The sequence below is a fragment of the Bos indicus genome, chromosome 2 (genome assembly GCF_029378745.1).
Source record: "Bos indicus isolate NIAB-ARS_2022 breed Sahiwal x Tharparkar chromosome 2, NIAB-ARS_B.indTharparkar_mat_pri_1.0, whole genome shotgun sequence".
Classification (NCBI taxonomy): Eukaryota; Metazoa; Chordata; class Mammalia; order Artiodactyla; family Bovidae; genus Bos; species Bos indicus.
This window is the reverse complement of record NC_091761.1, coordinates 37,093,748-37,116,970: the sequence shown is the minus strand read 5'-3', so window position 1 is coordinate 37,116,970 and position 23,223 is coordinate 37,093,748. Positions and strand designations below refer to the sequence as shown.

The 23,223-nt window shown below is 42.6% G+C and overlaps 2 protein-coding genes across 14 annotated transcripts in view; one reads left to right on the top strand and one right to left on the bottom strand.

Annotated features, from left to right (window-relative positions):
• The window catches only part of TANC1 (tetratricopeptide repeat, ankyrin repeat and coiled-coil containing 1), a 252,861-nt gene extending 239,626 nt beyond the window's left edge, over positions 1-13,235 (top strand). For all 7 annotated transcript variants that reach the window (XM_070799215.1, XM_070799225.1, XM_070799235.1 and 4 more), the window contains 7 exons: positions 979-1,102; positions 1,446-1,621; positions 4,483-4,615; positions 6,390-6,481; positions 8,153-8,299; positions 9,198-9,298; positions 9,909-13,235. In XM_070799215.1, coding sequence (XP_070655316.1) covers positions 979-1,102; positions 1,446-1,621; positions 4,483-4,615; positions 6,390-6,481; positions 8,153-8,299; positions 9,198-9,298; positions 9,909-11,304 — 2,169 coding nt within the window. In that variant the 3' untranslated portion in view covers positions 11,305-13,235. The remainder of the gene's footprint in view (positions 1-978; positions 1,103-1,445; positions 1,622-4,482; positions 4,616-6,389; positions 6,482-8,152; positions 8,300-9,197; positions 9,299-9,908) is intronic.
• Positions 13,236-15,074: 1,839 nt separating this feature from the next.
• WDSUB1 (WD repeat, sterile alpha motif and U-box domain containing 1) overlaps positions 15,075-23,223 on the bottom strand; it is a 68,772-nt gene continuing 60,623 nt past the window's right edge. For 5 of the 7 annotated variants that reach the window (XM_070799414.1, XM_070799393.1, XM_070799399.1 and 2 more), the window contains one exon: positions 15,075-15,358. In XM_070799414.1, the coding sequence (XP_070655515.1) occupies positions 15,198-15,358 (161 nt within the window). In that variant the 3' untranslated portion in view covers positions 15,075-15,197. Of the gene's footprint in view, positions 15,359-18,142; positions 18,287-23,223 lie in introns of all 7 variants that reach the window. The other 2 variants (XR_011569469.1, XM_070799407.1) reach the window with 2 other exon arrangements.

Here is a 23,223-nt window from a genome sequence, read left to right as displayed (position 1 = left end):
AGGAAGAATTTTCTAGACCCCAGTTTACATCATAGAGTCGTGACCCTTCTGATTCCTGCCAGCTCTGTCAGTAGGAGCCTTGAGGGCTCCGCACCAAGGTTCTGGCTTTTCTCCTTTCCGGTTCTAAAAGCTTGGTTTGCCCCGTCCGTTCCCTGTTACTCTCACAGCTCCCTGCGATGTCCTAGCTGATCCTCTCTCCTGGTCTTAGTGTCCCCTAAGTGGTGAGGAAGTTTGGAAGCATTTGTTGGTGGGTCCAGAATGAGAAAGCAGTGGGAACATGCCCCCTTCTTGTGGTGGCATTAGAACAAATGTGGTCCTGGAGGGAGAGAAGCTGCACCACTGCCCCCTAGGACCACTGCCTCTCCCACTGGGAGGGCATTGCAGGAGATGCCACTGCCCCCTAGGCAGAGCAGCTCCCGCTGGGAGCGCATTGCAGGAGATGCTTGTCTGGTGTTTTCGCTCCCCCTTTCACCATGTACTGTTTAAAGGCATAACTTTGAGGCAGAGACTCTTGTCCAGGAAGCTTTGGTAAAATCCCCCTGGTGTGAAGGTCCAGCTGTCCCTGGAAGCAGACGGCTGAGGGGAGAGGGTAGGTGTTTCCCCACCAGCAACGTGGCATCAGTGCCCTGTGGGGCGCTGGCTCACTCCCTTAGTTCTGCTCAGCTGCTCCATAGTGGCTCATAGCGGCTGAGCCTGACTGTGCTCCGGATCCCCCTCTCCTGCAAACTGCTGCCTTGCGTGTGCCTGTGTTATGGATAGAGTAATGAATTGGGCATGTTAAAAAGAGCATATATTTGAAAGAAGAGTCTGTTCAAAGAAATAAAATATAAAGATTTTACAAGCCCCCTGGATCACATAACATAGAGGGGTTTTTGAAGAGTCCTTTCACTCCTCTTAGAGGTGGAACAACCAGCCCGAGCAGAGAGCATGTGATTTCAGATGCAGCGGCAGGTGTGTGATCCCTAGTGTTTCTTTCAGATTGTTAGGTTGCTCTTGGACCACGGCTGTGACGTGAACCTAAGTGACAAGCAGGGCCGGACGCCCCTCATGGTGGCTGCTTGCGAAGGGCACCTGAGCACCGTGGAATTTCTCCTTTCAAAAGGTAGCGGCACTCTCCCCCTGTGAGGGCTTCTCTTGGGTGGACAAAGAAAAGAGCTTTGGCAGACCCATTTAGTACTTTCTGATTCAGTTTTTTTTTTTTTTAATCTCTTTATTAAGTGTATTATTTATGGATGTTTTCTGCCTTGCACACAAGTAGAGGGTTTAGGGGTGCATCCCATGTACCCATTGCTCAGCCACAGCAGGGACGATCATTTCACCCATCAGCTACAGATTTCACCAGCCTGGTGGCCACATTCTGCAAGCCAGGCCCCTATGGATGCGGAAGGGTTTGCTCAGGTCTGGCCTTTCCGAAGTCACATTTATTGAATGGGCTTCTCTTTCAGGTGCCACCCTTTCTTCTCTGGACAAGGAGGGTCTGTCGGCATTAAGCTGGGCATGTCTGAAAGGTCACAGGGCTGTTGTCCAGTTCCTAGTGGAGGAGGGAGCCGAGATCGACCAGACGGACAAGAACGGCCGCAGCCCCCTGGACCTGGCCGCCTTCTACGGCGACGCGGAGACCGTAGGTACCGCGGTGGCTGTGCTCCCCACCCGCGCCAGGCGGGCCGGGCCGCCTACTGATCTGGGATCCGAGCCATCCCCAAGTGTGTGTGACGCCGCCCCAGCGTGGCCGGGCTGTTTGCGTGTGCCGTGGGGTGGCTTTCGTTTTCTGCTAGTTCTGTGGCATGCGGTCTGTTTCAGAACTGGAGTCAAGATTTTGATAGATTCGTAAAAGCTTAAAATTCCATGATGACAGACTGCACTCACATACGTGGATGCAACACGCATCCGTGAGTATGTGTACGCACCCGCATATGTAGCTTTATTTTCTTACAATTTTCATAGAAATAGAATTCCTGTGTAGTTCATTGAAAAATCACTTATATATGTGAGAAATTACTGCTCAAATAATTAGTTGGTTTGCTTTTAAATCAATGCAGCTTTGTCTTGAAATAATATAAAATGCTTTGGGCACTGTCTTTATCTTTGTCAAATGCCTGAGTCCCTAACTGAGGAATGAAGGGATAAAACCTTAATAAATGAAAAACCACAAAATGTCTTTCAGGGAAAAACCCACATCTTTGTCAGTCTCTACATCCCATGTACCAAGCAGGTGTTGGAGGAATGTTCAGCTCCTTGAGAATGGTCATTTATGAATAGTTACGTGTGTCTAACATGAGAATTAGACAGACAGGTACTGTGTTGCTGGGAGCTGTGGACCTTGGGGCGGAAGCGATCCTGCACATCTGTGCCTGATGGTTTTAAAAGGCAATGATATTGGAATTAAGTGGTCTCAATTTCCTGGACATTATAAATTGTACATAAGTGTCAATTTCCCCAAAACAGCTATTTAACTAAACCTCACATCTCCACACTTGTCTTTCTCCGTTTTTGTTACCTTACCAGATCCTCTAGTTTATCAACATTAGGGAAGAGTGAAGGAGCTTAGTATTCTGTCATTAAAAAAAAAAAAAAAAATTGGGTATAAACACATAACATAAAATTTACCATCGTAACCATTCCTACATGAAGACTTCAGTAATGCTACACACACGTCACGATGCTGTGCAGCCAGAGCCCAGGCTCCTTTTCTGTCGGGTAAGACTGAAACAGCGCCCACTGAACAGTAAGCCCTTGTTACCACCCCTCACCCCCAGCCTCCGGCAGCCGTCTTTCTATCAGTACTTCTCTTTCTCTGAATGACAGCGTTTGGTCCTTCATACAAGTGGAATCATACAATATTTGTCTTCTTGTGACTGACTGATTTCACTCAGCATTGTGTCTTCTGGGTTTGTCCATGTCATAGCACATGTCAGGATGTCCTCAAGGCTGAGTAATATTCCGCTTATGTATTTGCCTCATGTTGTTAATCCATTCATCCACTCGGTGGGCATGTGCACTGCTTCCGCCTCTTGGCTATTAGGAATAGTGCTGTTACGAACATGGGTATGCAAATATTTCACCGAGATCCTGCAAAGTCTTGGAGATCTATCATTCTCTTGAGTAGATACCCAGAAGTAAGAGTGCTGAGTCAAGCGGTAATACTGTCTTAATTTTTTGAGGAACCTTCATACTGTGTGCATAGTGGTCACATCCTATCAGCAATGCGCATGGGTAACTATTTCTCCATATCCTCTCTAACACTTGCTTTCTGTTTCATTCTGTCCTTTTTAACAGTTCAGTTCAGTTGCTCAGTCGTGTCCGACTCTTTGCAACCCCATGAATTGCAGCACCCCAGGCCTCCCTGTCCATTTAACAGTAGACATCCTAATAGTTAATAACTTGTTTTGTGTCTTTGATTTGCTGTTCCCTAGTGATGAACATTTTCTCACATGTTTATTGGCCATCTGTATGTCATCTTTGGAAAAATGTCTGTTCAGATACTTTGCCTATTTTTTCACTTTTATTGAAGTATAGTTGATTTACAGTGTGCTAACTTCTGTGCAGAACGACCCAGTTATACATATATATATATACCTTTTAATATTCTTTCCATTATGGCTTATCACAGCTTTGCCTGTTTTTAAATTGGGTTATTTGAGGCTTTTGTTGTTGGGTTGTAGGAGTTCTTTACATATCCTGGATATTAATCCCTCTAGTGTGTTATTTTGTGAACAGCTGGTATACTGATAAGATGTATCAGATCCACATGAAACTCTAAGCAGTCTACAGACTTTCCCAGTGAGTGGCTCAGTTTTCCTGGCAATTTCTGTTTCTGTCAAACCACAGTGTGGTTTTCCCACTTGTTCTCTGTTTAGCCCAAGTGATAGCTGTTTTATCACATCAAGTCAGTAAGTCAGTCTTGGTAGCATGCTCTTAAGCTTTCCATCTTTACAGTCTCTGTATTCAAATCTCTTTCCTATGCCTTAAAAGTGAATTATTATTGGGTCTGGCAGATTCCAACCTTTTCAGGTTCTGTATCCAGGCTGTGTGGATCTGAGTATTTCTGGAGTGCCTGTTGCCATGACCTGGTAGCTAGTTGGAGCTATGGCAGAAGCCTGCCTCCTAATAAGTAATTGGAGATGAAAAAGTGACTGTATCTTATCTCTGTGGCCTGGGAAGTAGGATGCGAAGACAGGTGAAGGCGTGCGTGTACCTGTCTGTGGTCTGGGTGACGGACACACTCCCCACCTGCTTCCGGAGCATCTGCCTGCCTTCCTCATTGCCAACATCACAGTCACTTTAGCAGAGCAGGTTTGAGCTGTGGATTGCAATTTCTCTGCTTTGTTCTGTGTCAACTTTATTTCCATTCTAGGATCCCATTAGGCCAGAGGCATCTGAGATCAGAGTAAGATCGCCAGCTTCTTTCTACACCAGCTGCGGCCTCGGGTAGGCGAGGGCTCCTCTGCCTGCGCCCTCAGGGCCTGTGCACTCTCTCTGCAGGTGCTGTATCTGGTGGACAAGGGGGCTGTGATTGAGCACGTGGACCACAGCGGTATGCGGCCCTTGGACAGAGCCATTGGTTGTCGGAACACATCTGTAGTGGTTACGCTGCTGAGAAAAGGAGCCAAATTAGGTCAGTGAACAAACACCTCAGTGCAGCAACAAGGGGAAGGGTAGCTTCAGATTTTAGAGCTCGTGAGGGACTACATTCATCTGCTCCCAGGTTAAGGAGTAAGAGGTCAGGTGTATGGAGGGGTTTTTTTTTTTTTTTTTTTTTGGTCCGTCTCTGCTGCTGCTGCTGCTGCTAAGTCACTTCAGTCGTGTCTGACTCTGTGCGACCCCATAGACGGCAGCCCACCAGGCTCCCCCATCCCTGGGATTCTCCAGGCAAGAACACTGGAGTGGGTTGCCATTTCCTTCTCCAATGCATGAAAGTGAAAAGTGAAAGTGATGTCACTCAGTCGTGTCCTACTCTGTGTGACCCCATAGACAGCAGCCAACCAGGCTTCCCGTCCCTGGAATTCTCCAGGCAAGAACACTGGAGTGGGTTGCCATTTCCTTCTCCAATGCATGAAAGTGAAGTCTCTCAGTCGTGTCCGACTCCTAGCGACCCCATGGACTGCAGCCCACTAGGCTCCTCCATCCATGGGATTTTCCAGGCAAGAGTACTGGAGTGGGGTGCCATTGCCTTCTCCGTCGGTCCCTCTCTAAGACTCAGTTAATCACAGTCATTCAGAGTGTTTAAAAGAGGAGAAAGCAGAGGCCAGTGTTGAGGGATAGCCCAGCACTGGGAGGTGTCGGGGGTGTGTGGGAGCCACAATGGAAGCAGTTCTGGGGGGCTCCATGGGAGGGGCTAAGGGTGGATGGACAAGAGCTGGTGGGTGGTTGTCATGAGCAGGTGAGTATGAGTACCACTGTTTGGGAGGCGGCGTCTGGTCTGCTAGGAAGGGCAGTGGCAACCCCAGCACACGTTCTGGGAGAGAAAGTTCTCAGGATTTACGGAGACAAGATGGGTGACTTAAGGATATCGAGGGTGAGAGCTCTGAGAGGTAGGACCTTGGCACACAGTTCAGAGTGTGGGGAAGGGCACCCAGACCACACTGGTTTTTTTCTGGTTTCATGTCAGACCTTTGGCTGCCAGCAGTTCTGGGGAGGGGACTGCGATGAAGGTGAAATATCATTAAGCAGCTCACGGTATCAGGAACTATTGTGAGCAGTTTCATGTTTTACTTTATTTCATTGTCACCTGCCATATGAGAGGGGAATGAGCATATAGCATCACGTCACAGAGGAGGAACCCAGCTGAGGTAGTGAATAGCTCCCTGAGGTCATGGTGAGCGGCAGGCCACTGTGAACCTGAGTCTGACTCCTGAGTCTGCCCTTAAGTGCTGCTCCCTGTGCGTGTTGGCAAGAGGCTTAGCAGAGCTTGTGGCTGTGCTGGCCACAGGGCGAGAGACGGGGACACAGGCGGAGGCAGGGAGGCTGGGGGCAGCAGGGCCAGAGCTCGCGTCTCAGCGCGGACTTGGTTGTGACTCTGAGGCGAGTGTGAGAGATTCTGTGAACACTGGCCTGCTTCACCTGTCTGTGGTCCTGACAGCACTGCAGGGAGCTAAGGAGATGATTTGGAAGCAGATCTCCACAGGAGGGAGGGTGGCTCATGATCCCACTGATGCCTTCGTGTCCCAGTGCTTTTTTCCATCGCAATGACAGTGTGTGCGGGGTGCAGCTCCCTGCTAAGCACTCTCTTCTCTTCCTTGTATTGTTATCCAGGGTCTGCAGGACATGCTGCAGGGTGCTCTGAGGCTGGGTGCTCTGCTGTGTGCAGGCTTAGCTGTGGTGTATTAAAGTATGGAACTCCTTGCCTCCAAGCCCGCCCGAGTGCCTCTGAACACATGTTTATTTTGCAGGAAATGCTGCCTGGGCGATGGCTACTTCCAAACCTGATATTTTGATTATACTTTTACAGAAATTGATGGAGGAAGGAAACGTGATGTACAAAGTAAGTGGTATCGCCCTTTCTGGGACGCCATGACAGCCTGCAAGCAGCCTTAGTCGGGGGTGTAATGGATATAGCTGTGCTGCTGCACAGGATGCACGGAGCTCAGCGAGCAGACGTTCCGGGAGGTGCCATCCTGGCCTCAAGCCCGGGCTTTGATATCTTAACAGCAGAATCTTCCAGGTGGAACGCACTCCTCTTTGTGTCTGGGAACCATTATTTCTGAACAAATCCTTGTGGCTGTAACTATGATTTACAGCCTGTAGCTTTGCTATGGAGGCAGAGTAGCTTCTAGTTTAACGGGCACGTCCTACAGGAAATTCTTTGGCGCCTGGAATCATGAGACGTGGGAAAGGAACACTCAGGAGACATTTTCATAAGAAAAGAATCATGCAATCTCCCAAGCCTTTATTATCTTCATTTTAGTATCTATAAGCCTCTCGAATTTGAAACTGTTTCTGGAGAGATTTTTACTTAAAATAGTCAATAATATATAATACTCAGGAGGCAAATTAATTTTTTTCTCATTTTCCCTTTGAAATGCAAAGACAATTTAAAGAGTAGTGATTTTGACTTGAACAAATTTCACACTAAGACGTCCAGTTTAGATCGGGGGTCAGTACACTTTGCCTGGAGAGAGGAGGGGAGGAACTATGGTAGGCTTTGCTCTGTGGTTCTTGTCACACACACCACACACCCCGCACCCCACCCCCACCCCAAACTGTGCTCTTGTGGCACAGACTCAGCCACAATGACACACAGAGGAGCCAGGCCAGGTTCCAAACCGTGTTTGCAGAAATAGCAGGCCAGGTTTGGCCCAGAAACTGTAGTTTGCAAACCCTGAGTTTAGAGAAATAGGCCATTTCCATAGATCATCATTCTTTCCAGGTCTCTGATTAGAAAGAATTAAAAGATTATGAAAACAAAAAACTATCAATACATCATGACCGTTTTAATCCTTTTTGCCATGAAGCAGCTGCACTTGCTGTGTTTTCCTTTTCTTTCTTTCTTTTTTTTTAAATAATAACAAATAAATAGGCGTATAGCATGACCCAGCAGGGTTCCTGGCTTGGAATCAGTTTGAAATTGAGTTCAGAGTGTGTATTGTTGTGGCTTTGAAGTGGTTTTAATATGAATTTTGGTTGGCAATTATGTTAGAAATACTAAGCCATTTCAACAGACTTCATACCTGCTGCGAGACAGACCCGACAGAGCAAATGGATTTCTTTAGCCTTGAAAATGATGTGCGGTGCTGCGTGGGGTTTTAAAGCCCGTGTTTTAGTTTTTCTTAAAAGAAAAATTATTATTCTCCAGCAAGCTCTAGGTTTATCCACAAGACTCTACTTGCCTTGAGAACGCCATCATTTTTCCATCTGATTTCTGTTAACGCTTTGCATGAAAGTGTCCTTACATGAGAGATCATTCATGAAATGTTTGTTGAAAATATGTAATGGGGATGATAGTCCAGTGTTTTAAGACTGATAGCTATGGGTTTGGCGATTTACGGATCCCTCCCTATAACCGGGTTCTGGTCACAGACATCTATGTGGGCAGTGAGGCCACGTGGCCCTGCCGGTTTGTGGACTGGTTCTGGCCACAGCCCGTCCTCATCAGGGTCCTTATTCATCTTGCAGCCTCTGAAAAAGATAAATTTCTCTGGTTTTTTATTCCTAGAAAGGGAAGATGAAAGAAGCAGCCCAGAGGTACCAGTACGCCTTAAGGAAGTTTCCTCGAGAAGGATTCGGAGAGGACATGAGACCATTCAATGAGCTAAGAGTTTCCCTCTATCTCAATTTGTCTCGCTGCCGAAGAAAAACAAACGTAAGCCCCTTATTCCAGTCTTTCAGCCATAGACTGTTCTCCTGGTGGAGGAGGCCTGCCCTTCCACGCCCTAGTCCTGAGACTGCCTGTCTTGTGTTTGCACTTTTCTACGAGCTTGGTACACGGGGAGCTGCTTGCCTGGGGTGACTGTCATTAGGTCACGGCGCCCGCCCCCACCCCCCACGGTGTGGAGAGGAGAGCACGTGGGTATGGTTTCTGTGTCTCAGTGATGATGAGCACATGCAAACCGCTCCTCCACCTCTGCCCAGCTGCATGTGGCCAGAGCTGTCATGAGTGGTCTGTCCCCAGGTTCAGAAGGAAAGGGCATCGTTATAAAATGCAACACAAATGCGTTACATACAGTCTGCCTAGTGTTTATTATGTTTGCTTAAAAGGTAAGCCAGGAACTGGTTAGTTCATAATTAATTAACCGTAGTTAACTCACAGTTAACTTATAACTGGATTTGTTTCAGTACCACTTTCTTTCTTTTTAACTGCATCCTGCCTCAAGCAAGCCTGTGACCTTCCTGCTTCTGCGCCCACATACTCTTCCGCCTTCCTGAGGCATCTGTGCCCCCCAAGGCTCCCTCCTCTCCCCGCCCCACCCCTGGGTGCCGGCTCTCATTGGCCTTCACTTTGCTCCACTGCTTCCAACACTGTTCTCTCTCCAGAGTTCAACGATTTTTGCTTCTCTGTTGGATTCTTCCCATAAGAACATTAATACACTTTAGCTGTCACCCAACTCTACAACAAAAAACCTGACTTGCCTTCCGCTTCACCTTGCTCCAACTGTGTCCCAGTTCTCTGTCAACCTCTAGAGCAAAACTTCTGTTAAAACGTTGGCTGTCATCATGTTTCGGTGCTGCTTCTGACTTGTGTATTTAAATATTGATGCCAGGACTTCGGCATGGCGGAAGAATTTGCTTCCAAGGCCCTTGAGTTGAAACCAAAGTCCTACGAAGCCTTTTATGCCAGGGCGAGAGCCAAGAGAAGTAGCAGGTACCGTCTGGGGTTAGATGGGAGGCTAGTGAAGCCTTCTTGTCTTGCTCTGGCTTCAAAGCTTTGGGGGCTTCTGATCCATGAGCACCACTCAGTGCCTCTCCTCCTCTTTGTTTCTGAGTAGGTAGCTTCCAGAAGGCACAGCAGTGGAAATGATTAGCAATGGCTGAGCTTTTACTTTCTCTAGACGTCTCATAACGGTTCCTCCCCTCCACCAGTTGACCTCTACTGCAACATCAAGTTCCTAGCTTAGTCCGTGTTACCAGTCAGCCAGCCAGCCAGAGACACGTGGGGAAGGGGGGCGGAGTCAATAGGACGAGTTGCTTGGGGTGGGATGGGGGAGGTGATGTGAAGAGGATTCTAACTCCCCTGCTTTATGCTGAGCTCACCCCCACCATCTGGTCTTTGTAGAGATGCTGGGGCCCTGGAACTGCATGGGTCTGGGTTAGAATTTGGCGCTCCCACTTAGCTGAGTGAGTCTAAGCTAGTTCCATGGGTTCCATCCACACAGAACCCGCACAGAACTCACTCGGCTACCTTTTCAGAGCTGCTTTATGAACAGTTGCATTCAGAGTTCTTTCTTACGTGACTTGTATCTTTTAAAATAAAGGCAGTTCGTGGCTGCCCTGGCTGACTTGCGGGAAGCAGTGAAGCTCTGTCCCGCCAACCAGGAGATCAGGCGGCTCCTGGCCCGCGTGGAAGAGGAGTGCAAGCAGCTCCAGAGGAGCCAGCAGCAGAAGCAGCAGGCCCCGCCGCCTGCCCCACCCACCGACTCGGACAACGAGGAGTATGCCCCGACGCCCGGCCTGAACGACCACTTTCACCTTGAGGGGGCTGAAGAGGAGGAGACGTCGCCACCGGAAGAAGCCGTTTCCCTCGCTCCCAGACCCCCGCCATCCTCGTCCGCACCCTCCCCGTACATCCGAAACCTTCAGGAAGGGCTCCAGCCCAAGATAAGGCCCGTGTCGCCGCTGCAGAGTCGGCCGGGGGCCGGCAAGGCCCTGAGGGAGGCGGTGGCTCAGCCGGGGCTGACGGTGCAGCCCACCAAGCAGGCGCAGATCGTGAAGACCAGCCAGCACCTGGGCTCTGGACCGGCGGGTGTGAGAAACAGCAGCTCGAAGACGCAGGTCTCTCCTCTGAATCCTCCCCCGAGCCCCATGCCCGGAAGACTGCCCACTGCCCCCGCCGGTAGCAGAAGCCTGCATCTGGAGGGAGCAGCCTCTGGCCCCTTCGGCGATCGGCTGGGGCCCAGCCCCGCAGTCCACCTGCAGCACAGTGAGGGCGACGCTGCGTATCCTTTACCAAGCAAGATAAAAAGTGCAGAGAGGCTTCTGTCTCATGCTGCCGTGGCTGTGGACGTGGTGCCTCTAAACCCAGGGGGGCCAGTGAGCTGCAGCGACACCCGACACCCGACTTCCCTCAGTAGTTCAGGGTCTTCCGGTTCTCCATCGAGCAGCATCAAGATGTCAAGCTCCACCAGTAGTTTGGCTTCAAGCAGCAGTTTCTCGGATGGCTTCAAAGTCCAAGGACCAGATGCTCGAATTAAAGACAAGGTTGGTAGCCAGGTTCCGAGTGGCACAGCTGAGCACAGACCTCGCAATACTCCATTCATGGGCATCATGGATAAGACCGCGAGGTTCCAGCAGCAGAACCACCCCCCTGGCCGCACCTGGCACTGTGCGGTGTCAGAGGGGCTGCTGACAGGCACACCTTCTGCAGCTGGCCTGCAGGCCTCGAACTCTGAGAAGCCCTCTCTCAAGCAAGCCAAAGCCTGCCCTGGGTCTACCCTGGGTGGAGGTGTCCACAACGGGGCCCAGGTGAAGGAGCCAGAAGAAAAGAAGTGCCAAATGCCAGTCCACTGTCAGGACAGCAGGGTAACTAAGACCATTTCACATCTGTATCAGGAAAGTATGTCTAAACAGCAGTCTCATATCAGCAGTGAAGCCCACAGGAGTCACCTCCCTTCAGCAAAACCAAAGCGATCATTCATAGAATCAAATGTGTGAGCCTTAAGAGAGACCCATTTGTAGTATTTGGAAGACAATGTGTTGGTGCCTGGTAATAATTAAATGGTTGTACATGAGAAAAATTACTTTTTAGCCATATATTTTTTCCCCTCTGGAGTGGATCAGATGCCATTGATACACTGAAAGTGTCAGATTAAGTTTCTTTAGTAAACTAGAAGTCACCAGAAATAAGAATGCTAACCAGAATTGGAAAACTGCAACTAGCTATGCCTATTCAGTTAAAAATTTAAGACAGCCAGGAAGACATTAACGCATATGCTTTTCTCTTACGAAATTGTTTGGTTTTTATCACTTTTCTCCTAGCATTTGCTATGTAGTTAAGATCACATTATTTCTTAGATAATGTAAGTATCTAGTAATAGTTTAACTCATGACATAATATCCAGGTGATATGTTGTGGAAAAGAGGAAATTTTCAAGTAACAGTTCCAATAAGTCAAATCTTTATATATATATGTATGTATACATAGGTTGACCCTTAAACAATGTAGGGGTTAGGGCCGCCAACCTCTATAGTCAAAAATCCATGTATAACTTTACAGTTGGGTCCTCTGGAGAGTTCCACATCCTTGTATTCAACCATCCGTGGATCATGTAGTACTTAGTACGTAGTGACTGAAAAAAAAGTGGGCCTGGACAGTTCAAACCCCTGTTGTTCAAGGGTCAGAGTGTGTATATGTATATATATATGGATATAAAAGACCTGAGTAATTTCTATCTGAATATAAATGTGACTTTACATATTATACAGCTGGTTTGTTTTTTTAAGCAAACTACAAGAACATCCAGGTAATGTTCTCTTCATAGCAGTTCCCTTAAAAAGATCAACTTCTGTGTTACAGTTCTCATTAAAATATTTTTATAGCACCTTTTTTTGAAACTACATTCCTGCTTCAGTGTATTTTTAATATTTGAAAATGATATAAACCATTTGGAGTCATGACTGGTAGTTAAGTTGAATTTGGACTAAAACACTAAGTTTTAGTAGTAGTAGTCTGTATTCTTATACAGCATTCTTGGTGACATGTAAATTAGCTCTCAACTGATTCCCAAACTGCTTTTATCAATGACAGCACTCCTGGAACAAGCCTTCCAAGGTCCTCTAAGGACAGTATTTAATTTGGATACTTAAGGTATGGTTGGCTAGGGCTTTTATTATATTCATTACTTTAGAGCTATACATTGTATATATGAATAGCTAAAGTTGTATTCAGACTTGTAAATATAACTATTTCAAGTAATCTGGAAGTCATGTATTTGCATGTGCTTTTTAAGCTTCACCCATGCTGTTTATTGCACTGAGCGATATATAGGGCATGTTAACAGTATCCAAGTAACGGCACTTTATCTCATTTATATGAACACCTCTGAGGTGCTACAAGTCCAAACTGATGTATTATTCATTTGTAAAGATAAGGTACAGGAATGATCCTTGAGTTAAAGGTATTTTTATATGAAAATGATATGCTATTGGAGGATGTTAAAATGCTAGTTTTCAGAGAGGTGGGAGTGCTTTGTTTTATATGTTGGGATGTGAAATTATTTTCTAGAATTGGAGAGAAGGAAGTTCTATATTTACAGAATGTTTTAAAAATGAAGAGTTGTAATGAAGTCCCTGTAAGCACCATTGTGGTCTTGTACGAACAGGAATCTTCTGGCATCATTCTTCAGCATTGGTTCCTGTGTGCAGTGTACTCTGTATAGTTTCATTGTGTTTTTTTTAAGAGGCTCTTCATGAGGTTCTGCTATACCTACTATGGCTTATTTATTGTTTTCTTTAATGTTGTGGAAGTCTTACTCTTGCATTATGTAGTTTTGTTTCTGCACAACTACTGTACTTGTCCGTCTGGAATAAAGACAATAGTTTGTTTTGCATTAAATGAAACAGTGGCTCAGTAGAGAAGATCTTGATGTCAGCTATGTGTCTCACTTTAATCCTGGGTGATCGTGTCCCTAAAAAAAGGCGAATAGCCTGATTTTCAGCAATACTACAAATGCATGTTTACTTTTATTTCATTTTAGAACAAGGATAATGGCATCTAGAAATCCCAATATTTCAAGGTCAAAATTAGTCTTTTTGCCTGAAATGAGCATGCATGAGGAGCCTTCTAAACATCTGTTCCAGAAATCCTGGCGTCTGTTTTTATTGGCAACACGGTATCTTCAGTTTTTAGCTCTCACTTTGGCGATACACTGAACACCGTGCTAATGTGAAATTTTGTTCTTCACATGTGTACTGATCTCTGAGTTAAACGTGTTTATACCCACATATTTCAGTTTCAAAGTCTTATGAATGAGTGTGAACATTAAACTGTTGTGTTAAAATATCCTGACTTGGAATCTTAAGCCTAAACAACTTCAGGTTATTGTATGGTTACTGCTATTATTAGCAAGGCTTAAGGGAAAGTATTTTCAGTCCTTATTTAAAGTCATATATTTAAACTCAAGGTCAAAAAACAAAACTGGGTAGGAGGGGAAAATCTAGTAGCAGATAAATGCTTATTGGATGACTTTTCCTGTGATGCTGCCAGTATGACTATTAGAATTTACTGTGATGGATTCTGAGTAAATGTATTTGGTCCAGTAGTTCCAGGAAGTGCTGTCTCCTTGGGAAGCTGTTGGTGGGAGCTGAGGCCCAAGGAGCGAGTCCTGCAGGGACAATGGCCCCTAGTGCGGTGTGGAGGGCCAGGCGGTATCCTTTCCTATGGATGGTTTTAGATTTGATTTTTTGTTTGCCTGTGCTTTGTGGGGAGGAGTAGTTAGCTTTGGTTTGTTTGTAGAGAAAAACAGAACACTTCACTTTGGTAAACTGGCATCTTAGTTTTCAGTCACTTAACTAGAAACTATCCTAGTGAAATGTAGGAAAAGAAAATCACCTTCTTTAAAACATTTAAAAAATAACATCTTTTATTGTGTTTTCTGTCAGTGACTTCAATAATTTTTAGTAATTTTTATGTGAAAACCAGCTAGCCCTTTTGAAAAATAAGTATTATTTTATCAAAACACAAGATATCTGGTCCAATGGTGAGAGCACTACCGATTTTAACAAGTCTTTTGATGGAATATATCCTTATATTGCTTTTTATTTGTGTTTTCAAATTTCAGAACAATTACAGTGAGGGTTTGGGGGTAAGTACCGAGTCCTGGTCCCTCCGTGCCCTTAGAGTTTATTTAGTTTTAGCAAGCTTTGCACTAATGGCTTCCATTCTGGTGAACAACTTGTGAGAGGGAGGGAGAGGCAGTGTAACCTCCACTTACGGGACCTGAAGTCTTCTGAGCAAATGTTGGTCAGGGTGCTTGTATTAGCTATCAGCCTACTGTGTACAAATGTATAGTCACCTTAGCTTAAACTATGATGTGAGAACTTTAAGAACTCTATATTCTAAAAGGAGGCTAGTTTGCCACTTTATATGTTTCAGCAAAGTCAACTTAATGTATCTGTGATAATTTATGCTATCTAACTTGTACCTAGGTTTGGACAATGGGGAAAAAAATCATTACTACCTTGCAAACTTCGAAGCTAAAAAACTGCTAGTAAATATATCAAAGTGACTTTCTCAATGTATTCGTAAACAAATCTATAATTATTTTGCTAAAAAACTCTTTAGAAGGATTCCAGAGAGTTATCAAATGAAATGTTATTAACTAGGATTATGTTCTAGTCTAGATTATTCTGATCTTTGGTTATAATGGAATATGATCTATAACCAGAATAAACTTGAGCATTGCAATTTGAAGTCAAAGTAAAACTTTCTCTATAGGTTAAGATTTTATTCACTATTATATGAAAAGGTAGGTAACTAAGTTTACAAAGTTTACCTTTAAATCACTCAAGTGAGATCACAGAAAATATAAATAACACAATATACAGTTTTATTTTTGATGTGTCTCACTTAGCCATCGATCGATGGCCATTTTCAGAGTCCTATTTGGTGTAAGTATCACTGAAGAAAGAACAAGATTTGTCATGGGACTGGTACGTTTCTTTTTGCTGATCCAATTTTCCATTGCTTCCTTTTCATATGAGTAGCCATCTAAAAAAAAGAAAAAAGCCACATACACAAATTATTTGCAATGTAGGAAAAGGGAAGTTAGGATCACTAAAATGGTTATAAAAATTCCACTGCCAAGGCCTTTACTATGATTTAAGTGGTATTCTTGTCTTGCACCATTGCTCCCAAAATATTTCTGCAATGACATCCTAAATTCTACCATGTAAGATACACTGATTGCACAAATTACCTTGAACAGTGTCCCAAAAAAACTGGAAAAGGGGCCTTCTGTTAAAAATTCAGATGTAGCACCAAGGAAGAAAGGAAATGAATCAGGTAGGAGAGAGGCGAGTGGTGGTAAAGCTGCAAGGTCCGGCTGTGCCGCCAGATCTGTGCATCAGTTACTGTGGCTACAGACGGGAGCAAAGAGTTCCAGGGAAGACTCGGCCTAACTTTCCAACATACGGAAAAGTCAGGGAAACAAGATGCCAAGAGGTTATAGAGCGCACCCTACCCTACTATGGACTTGATAGAAAAGGCATTTACACTGCCAAAAGAAAAAAAAGATCCACTGGCTAAGGATTTTAATACCATGTTCTTACAAACTTATTTGTACCTGTAAAGGTTGGAGGTTTTGCCTCACTATTTTTATACTTGTAGCTCTTTCAAACAGAAAATCTTAGTTTCTAATTACATTTACACTGTAACCTATTTGTTTTAATCTGCAATGCATAAAACCGTTGCAAACTAACAATGCCAATGTGTTACTAACAAAAAACTGTTAAAGATTCTGAAGATTTCTTTCTGTCACTGTGATAGATGGACTTGTTTAGTCACTAAGTCGTGTCCAACTCTTTTTGTGACCCCATGGACTGTACCTGCCCCAGACTTCTCAGTCCATGGGATTCTCCAGGCAAGAATACTGGAGTGGGTAGCCTATTCCTTCTCCAGGGGATCTTCCTGGATCAGGAATCGAACCTGTGTGTCCTGCACTGGCAGGTCAATTCTTTACCACTGAGCCACAAGGGAAGCCCCAATTGATCCACGACGGTTGTCTAACTGAAATTGTATTTCAGAATCACTTGAAAAAATTTTTTTCTGATTGTTACTGGACATATAATGTGGTTCATTTACTTCCCTTTTTATCCTCCCAATTATTAGAGACTGGTTTGCTTTTCATGATGTATAAACATTTAAGGGTCTTCAAAGTAAAACTGTAAGAACAAGTCACATCAAGAAAAGTCTGTATCTGTCCAACCCATGTAACCTCTCTTCCCATGCAGGTAACCAGGTAAGTTATCGTTTACCTTTTCCTTTTGAAAATATAAGCAAATGTATGTGTGCACACACATACATATATCCTTACACATATCCTTATTCCTCTATATTCCTACATAAAATTTACCATGCTCCATACTATTCTATACCCGATTGGCTTTTTTATTCCCCCACATTCCTGTATGGATGTATTAATGAACATCTGGGTTATTTCCAGTACCTTTTACAAATAGTGCTGCAATGAACAGTCTTATCATTTGGGAGGGAATTCTAGCAGTAGGATTTGCTGCACTGAAGAATACATATAATTTTGCCAGAAATGCTTGTACTTTCATAGGAATTATACCATTTTTCACCACTAGCAACACTGACTAGAGTGCCTGAATCTTCCCTAGAGCCCAGCCAAGAGACTATGTTGTCAAACTGAGTTTTTACCAGTTTCTCATGAGCATTTTAAGGGAGCTAGAACATTCTTTCTTCTGTTTAAGAACCATTTGCTTTGCTTTTTCCTGTGAACTGACCATATTTTTTACTAATTTTTCTACTAGATTGCTCTTTCTTAATTTCAGATTTATTTTTGAGATATAACTGACATAAGCTTCAGGTATGCAACATACTTATTGGTGTTCTTGTTTCTTAAGATTGCTTTGGTTATTTGGAGTCACTTGTTGCTTAATACACATTTAAAAATTGTTCTATTTCAATGAAAAATGCCATTGCAATTTTGTTAGAGATTGCACTGAAATCTGCAGATTGCTTAGGTAGTATGGACAGTTTATGGTACTATCCATGAGCACAGAGTATCTTTCCATTTATTTGTGTCTTCAATTACCTTAATGTCTTGTAGATTTCAGTGTATAGATCTCTTACCTCCTGAGTTAAATTCTTAGGTATTTCATTCTTTTTGATGCAATTGCAAATAGCACTGTTTTCTTAATTTCTCTGATTGCTTGTTACTAGTATACGGAAACACAACTGATTTTTACATGGTGACTGGGTAAACTCACTTTATTGAATTGGTTGATTAGTTACAATAGATTTTTTAGGAACTCTCTAGGGTTTTCTATGTATGTCATCTTCAAATTTTACTTCTTTTCCAATTTGGATGCCTTTTCTTTTTCTTGACTAAATGCACTGGCAAGGCCCTCCAGTCCTGTGTTGAATAAAAGTGGTAAGAGTCTGCACCCTTGTCCCACATCTTTAAAGGAAGCCATTTCAGCTTTTTACCATTGAGTATGAGATGAGTCATATGTAACCTTTATGATTTTAAGGTAATGGCTCTCTATGCCTACTTTATTGAAAGTTTTTATCATAAGTGGATATTAAATTTGGGAGATACTTTTCTGCATCTATTGAGATGTTCATGATTTTTATCCTTCATTGTCTTAATGAGATGCATCACATTGATTTACAGATGCTGAATAATTCTTGCATCCTTAGACTAAATCCACTTGATCATGGTGTATGATTCTTTTAATGTATTGTTGAATTCGGCTTGCTGATATTTTGTTGAGGATTTTTACATCTATGGTTATCAAGGATATTGACCTGAAATTTCCTTTTCCTGTGTGCTCTCATCTGATTTTGTTATCAGGGTAATGCTGGCTCATAAAATGAGTTTGTAAGTTTTCTCTCTTCTGTTGTTTGGACGAGTTTGACAGCGATTGATATTTTTCTTGAAGTGTTCATATTCTGTGGATGAAATAAAGATTTAAATTTTTATACTTCTTTTGGCTTTTGAATCCAGGTTAGAAGTATTCCTATTCCCAGGTTATCAAGGAGTTAACCTTCACTTTCTTCTGTAAATGTAAAAGGACCTGTAAAGGTTTCATTTTTTTAATATATGTCTGATTCATTTGGAATTTAATGTGTAGTATGACAGATTGGGCTAGTTTTATCCTTTCCATAGGACTAGCTGTCAGAATACCACTTGTTTAAATTCTTTATTTTTCCCACTGATTTAAAATTTCATTTTTATCATTCACTAAACTTCTGGATTTTAAAAAATTATTTTCCATTAGTCTGTCTACTCATGTGCTGATACCACACTGTTCTTTACAGAGACTGTATAACATGTTCTAGTATCTGATAGGGCACGTCATTATGTCTTCTTTGCCTTGGAACCTACTAGTCACCTGCTATATATTTCTTGGAAGAAGCCTAATAGTGACATCCTGCTGACAATGAATCGTCCTACATTGGTGTGCTAATAAGCTTCCCATGTTTTCCAGTGTAGCCTTCCATTGCAGGGATGTTTTATGGTTTTCTTCATGCTGGTTTGCCTATTTCTATGCCTATTTCTAATATCCAGTGTTTTGGTTTTGTTTTTTTAAATTAAGCCTCCATCATACCTTTTAACTGCTTTCTGTTTGCACACACAGGCACGCGTATGACATGAAGGCTGTATTATTGAGTCCTCGCTGATTTAACTCACTAAATGCGGATTACGCCCACTGGCTCCTTGTTAAACTCTCTAAGATTCCTCTAGAAGGAGACAAAAAAAGGTTGAAGGCCTGTCAGTGTTGTGGCTAGTTGTGGACCTTTATCTGGTAGGGGTATACTCTCCAAATTTTTTTCGTTGCTTCATTGTAGGTACTGCTCAAATTTGTCTTGCCTTCTTCCCTTTAGAGAGGACACCAGCTGGGTAGTTCCTCCTCCTTAGAAGCCAGAGTTCTGAGAGACAGTATGAGGTTTTAATAACCTCAACTTATTCCCTCTGTTTTCTGAGTCCAAGAGGACATAATGCTTTCTGCAGATATTGTTACCACCTTTTGTTTTTGAGATATAATCCACATACCATAAAATCCACCCTTTTAAGTATATACAATTCAGGGGTTCTTAGTGTAATTCACAGTTATGCAACCACCACTATCTCATTTCACAGTTTCATCACTCCAGAAAGCAAGCTTAGCTCTTTGTAGAGTCATGGACCTCTGAACCATATTAGCAATCACTCCTCTCCCCCAGTGACTACTATTTTCTGTCTGGATTTGCCTATTCTGGACATTTCTTATAAAAAGAATCATAACATGGTATTTGTTATCTGGCACATCCTTGCCATCTTCCATCTTTTTAAAATCATCCTAGTGGATATGAAGGTGGTATCTCATTGTGGTTTTGGTGTTCACTTCCCTAATGATGCTGAGCACCTTTTCCAGTGGCTGTTGGCCATTTGTATATCTTCTATGGGGAAAGGTCTATTCAAATCCTTTGCCTGTTTTTATCAGTTGGGATGTCTTACTATTGAGTTGTAAAAACTGTTTGCATAGGAAAATATACTCAATTTTTATTTATCAAAAGCTGATATACAAACTTATGTATCACACTGGTCTGTCACTGATAAATGATGTGTGTGTTAGTATTACTCTGAAATACTGTGACTTGAGCTACAGCCAGTTCATTTGCCACCAGGCTAGATACTAGGATAACAGCATGTTTTAAATCTTCCAGGTGAAAGGGGCCCAGTTTTGTTACTAATTTCTTACATTCCATTGTGGTGACACAATGCTGTTTTTGTTATTTCTGGTGATACATTCAAAAAGAAAGTATACTTCCTATTTTGGACTGAGAGGTATGATCAAGTCTCTTACCATGCTGTATTTCTCCTTACTTTGTTTGTAGTTTCTGCTCTGTGAAAACTGTTGCTGTGTTTGGGGCTGCGCCTAATGGCGGTTAGCCTCATGGAGACTCGCCATCTCCAGTGTCCTATATCATCCTGTGTGTGTCATTTTAACTTTTTGGGGTCTGAACTCTTTCACTGGCAACTGTATAACCCCTTTATTTTTAGTTGGAACTATCTCATTTCTGTCTGTCCTTTTATTTCTAACCTCTCTGAATCCTTGTTTTAGGTTGAACTGTGCTTTGTGAACTAACCTCAAATCTTGACTCTCTTTAGGGATGACTTAAGCCAAATTGTTATTATCAGTATGTTTGGTAATAGTTCTATCATTCTTTATTTTCATACATCACTTATATAAATTCCTTCACTATAGGAGCTGTTTTCTTCCGTTTTGATGCTTAGGGAGGTGTGTACTTTTCATCTACTAGTTTACTTTTACACTAGTATCTCTTTAAAAAGATGAGACCAAGAGTATTATCAGTACCTATTAATTCTTTACTGTAATATTCAAATTAGATAGATAGTGGGCTTTTAATCAGTGAGCTTCTTCAACTTTTCATACTCTGCACTCTCACTTTCATAGTTGTATGATATCTACATTTTTAAGAGCACATTATCATAATAGTACTTTACTCATTTAAAAACAGAGCTGAATTAAAGGTAATAATTTTTCCTTGCCTGCTCGTGACTTTTCAGTTTCTTGGGTGGTAGCAGTGAATAATGGAGAAGGCAATGGCACCCCACTCCAGTGTTCTTGCCTGGAGAACCCAGGGATGGGGGAGCCTGGTGGGCTGCCGTCTATGGGGTCGCACAGGGTTGGACACGACTGAAGTGACCTAGCAGCAGCGGTGAATAAAATGTCAACCCATTCACTCTATGGAGGTACACACTTCCTGCTATAGGGAAGTCAGTTACACTGGTCACAGCTAACCCTGAAGTTGAATGTAAACTTTCTGTGACATTATAAATAGTGATTGGAATAATCAACAGTTCTCTACTGGTAACAAATATAATCCCCTGAAACATCTGTTTAACAAAGGAAGCAAGAATTCTGAGTAGATCTGCAGCATTGCTAATTATGTTAGCTTTCAAACTCTCCTACCGAGGTTCATCTCAAAGCAGTAAAAAGGATTATCAGAGCTACACAGCAAGGACCACTTCCTCACCCCCGCAGACATAGCCTGTCATGTATAATTTTAAAAGCAACTAGAGTTAGCTTATTTGAAATCAAACATCATTAGAGGAAAAAACTGACCATTTAAAAAAAAGGAAATACAAAGTGAACATTTACATTCAGTATAAACTAACTTTGCTTGTTTTCATTTTAAAATTGACCTAAGGATTTTAAAGTTTTTAATATTAAAATTATTTTCACCCAGGAAGTATCATCTGACTCTCACTATAAACCCAGATACTGAGCTGACAAAAGCTATAGCAGATAGTCCTCAGTTCAGTAATGATACTTATTCATTTTATACACTTCTAGTAACAAAGATTAAGTTAACCCCCAAATTTCTTCCATTTAGAAACAGTGACTAAAAGAAGCATATTTTAATATGGGTTCAAATGACTTTTTGCTGTATTGAATACTAGCTCACAGGCCTGGGCTCTGAAATTTTAATACATCTGCTGTCCCAGTTCTTAGCCCACTGCCGCCCACCACCGCTTTGGAGCTATATGCCCTATCCCTGTACACCTACTGTACACCTACAGGTAATACTTGACTGAAGATGAGCATGCAGAAACAAAAGTATTAGGATTGCACAAACCTTAGAAAGAAGATAGATACAACCAGTGAGTATTCCTAAAATGGGGATGAATTGAAGAAACAATGTACTATGAAAATGATTACCTAATACACAGCTAATTGTGTATCATCAGAGTGTTCCAAGAGGAGAGCCAGGCAGGCTATGGTCCATAGGGTCGCCAAGAGTTGGACATGACTGAAGTTGACTTACCATGCACCACACAGACTGTTCCAGGGCACTGTTACCTATATTATCTAATCTGTACAATTTTAAGAATTAACTCACACAAGGCCTGAATAACTTTCCAACGTCACAAAAATACAGAAAGACAGAGGTGAGATTTAAATCCAAGCAATTTGGGTCAAGAATCTATGCCTCTTAATCTACACGCTAAATCAAACTTCCAGAATGACAAATATAACTATTGGAATTTTGAAGAAAAAAAAAAAACCTCTCATGAAAAGGTTACAGCATTAAGACAAGGCAGAATAGATGACGGCTAAGCAGGTAGGAGAAGCTATATACAATGAGAATAGCAAAGTTTTCCAGAATTGATAAAAGGCACAGAATTCATTCAAGAAGTAGTGGATCCTGAACAAGAGAAATAAAAATAGACATCTGTCTATAACAAAATATCAGAAACTGACATTATGTTTATACTTAACAGTAACAGACGCCAAAGAATGTACTCTCTATAGATAACTGAGATAAAATGCTGATTTTTCTCAATGTCACAAAAGTGCTTAACATTTATTAGGTTTTTACTAAAAATTAACATATTTAAATGTTCAGAGTAGACAGAAAACCCTGACTATTGCAAAGCTGTTATTCCTACTCATTCCATCCCCAAATTAAGTTTTTAAAGTCTCTGTAATTGTAATAAAAATGTCAATGAGATTGTCTTTTGAGGCACAACAAGTAATTCTAAAATTTATTTGGAGGTCAAAATGGACAAAAATTGGACATGACAATATTTAAAAATAAAGGTGAAGTTGCTCAGTCGTGTCTGACTCTTTGCAACCCCATGGACTGTAGCCCACCAGACTCCTCCATCCATGGAATTTTCCAGGTAAGAGTACCGGAGTGGGTTGCCATTTCCTTCTCCAGGGGATCTTCCCGACCTGGGTATTGAACCCGGGTCTCCCACATTGTAGACAGACGCTTTACTGTCTGAGCCAAATAAAGGTAAGCATAATTAAAACTAAAAAATGGCAGTGTCTGTAAGCATGAAGAATGAATCCAACAGAAATATTTAAACAAAT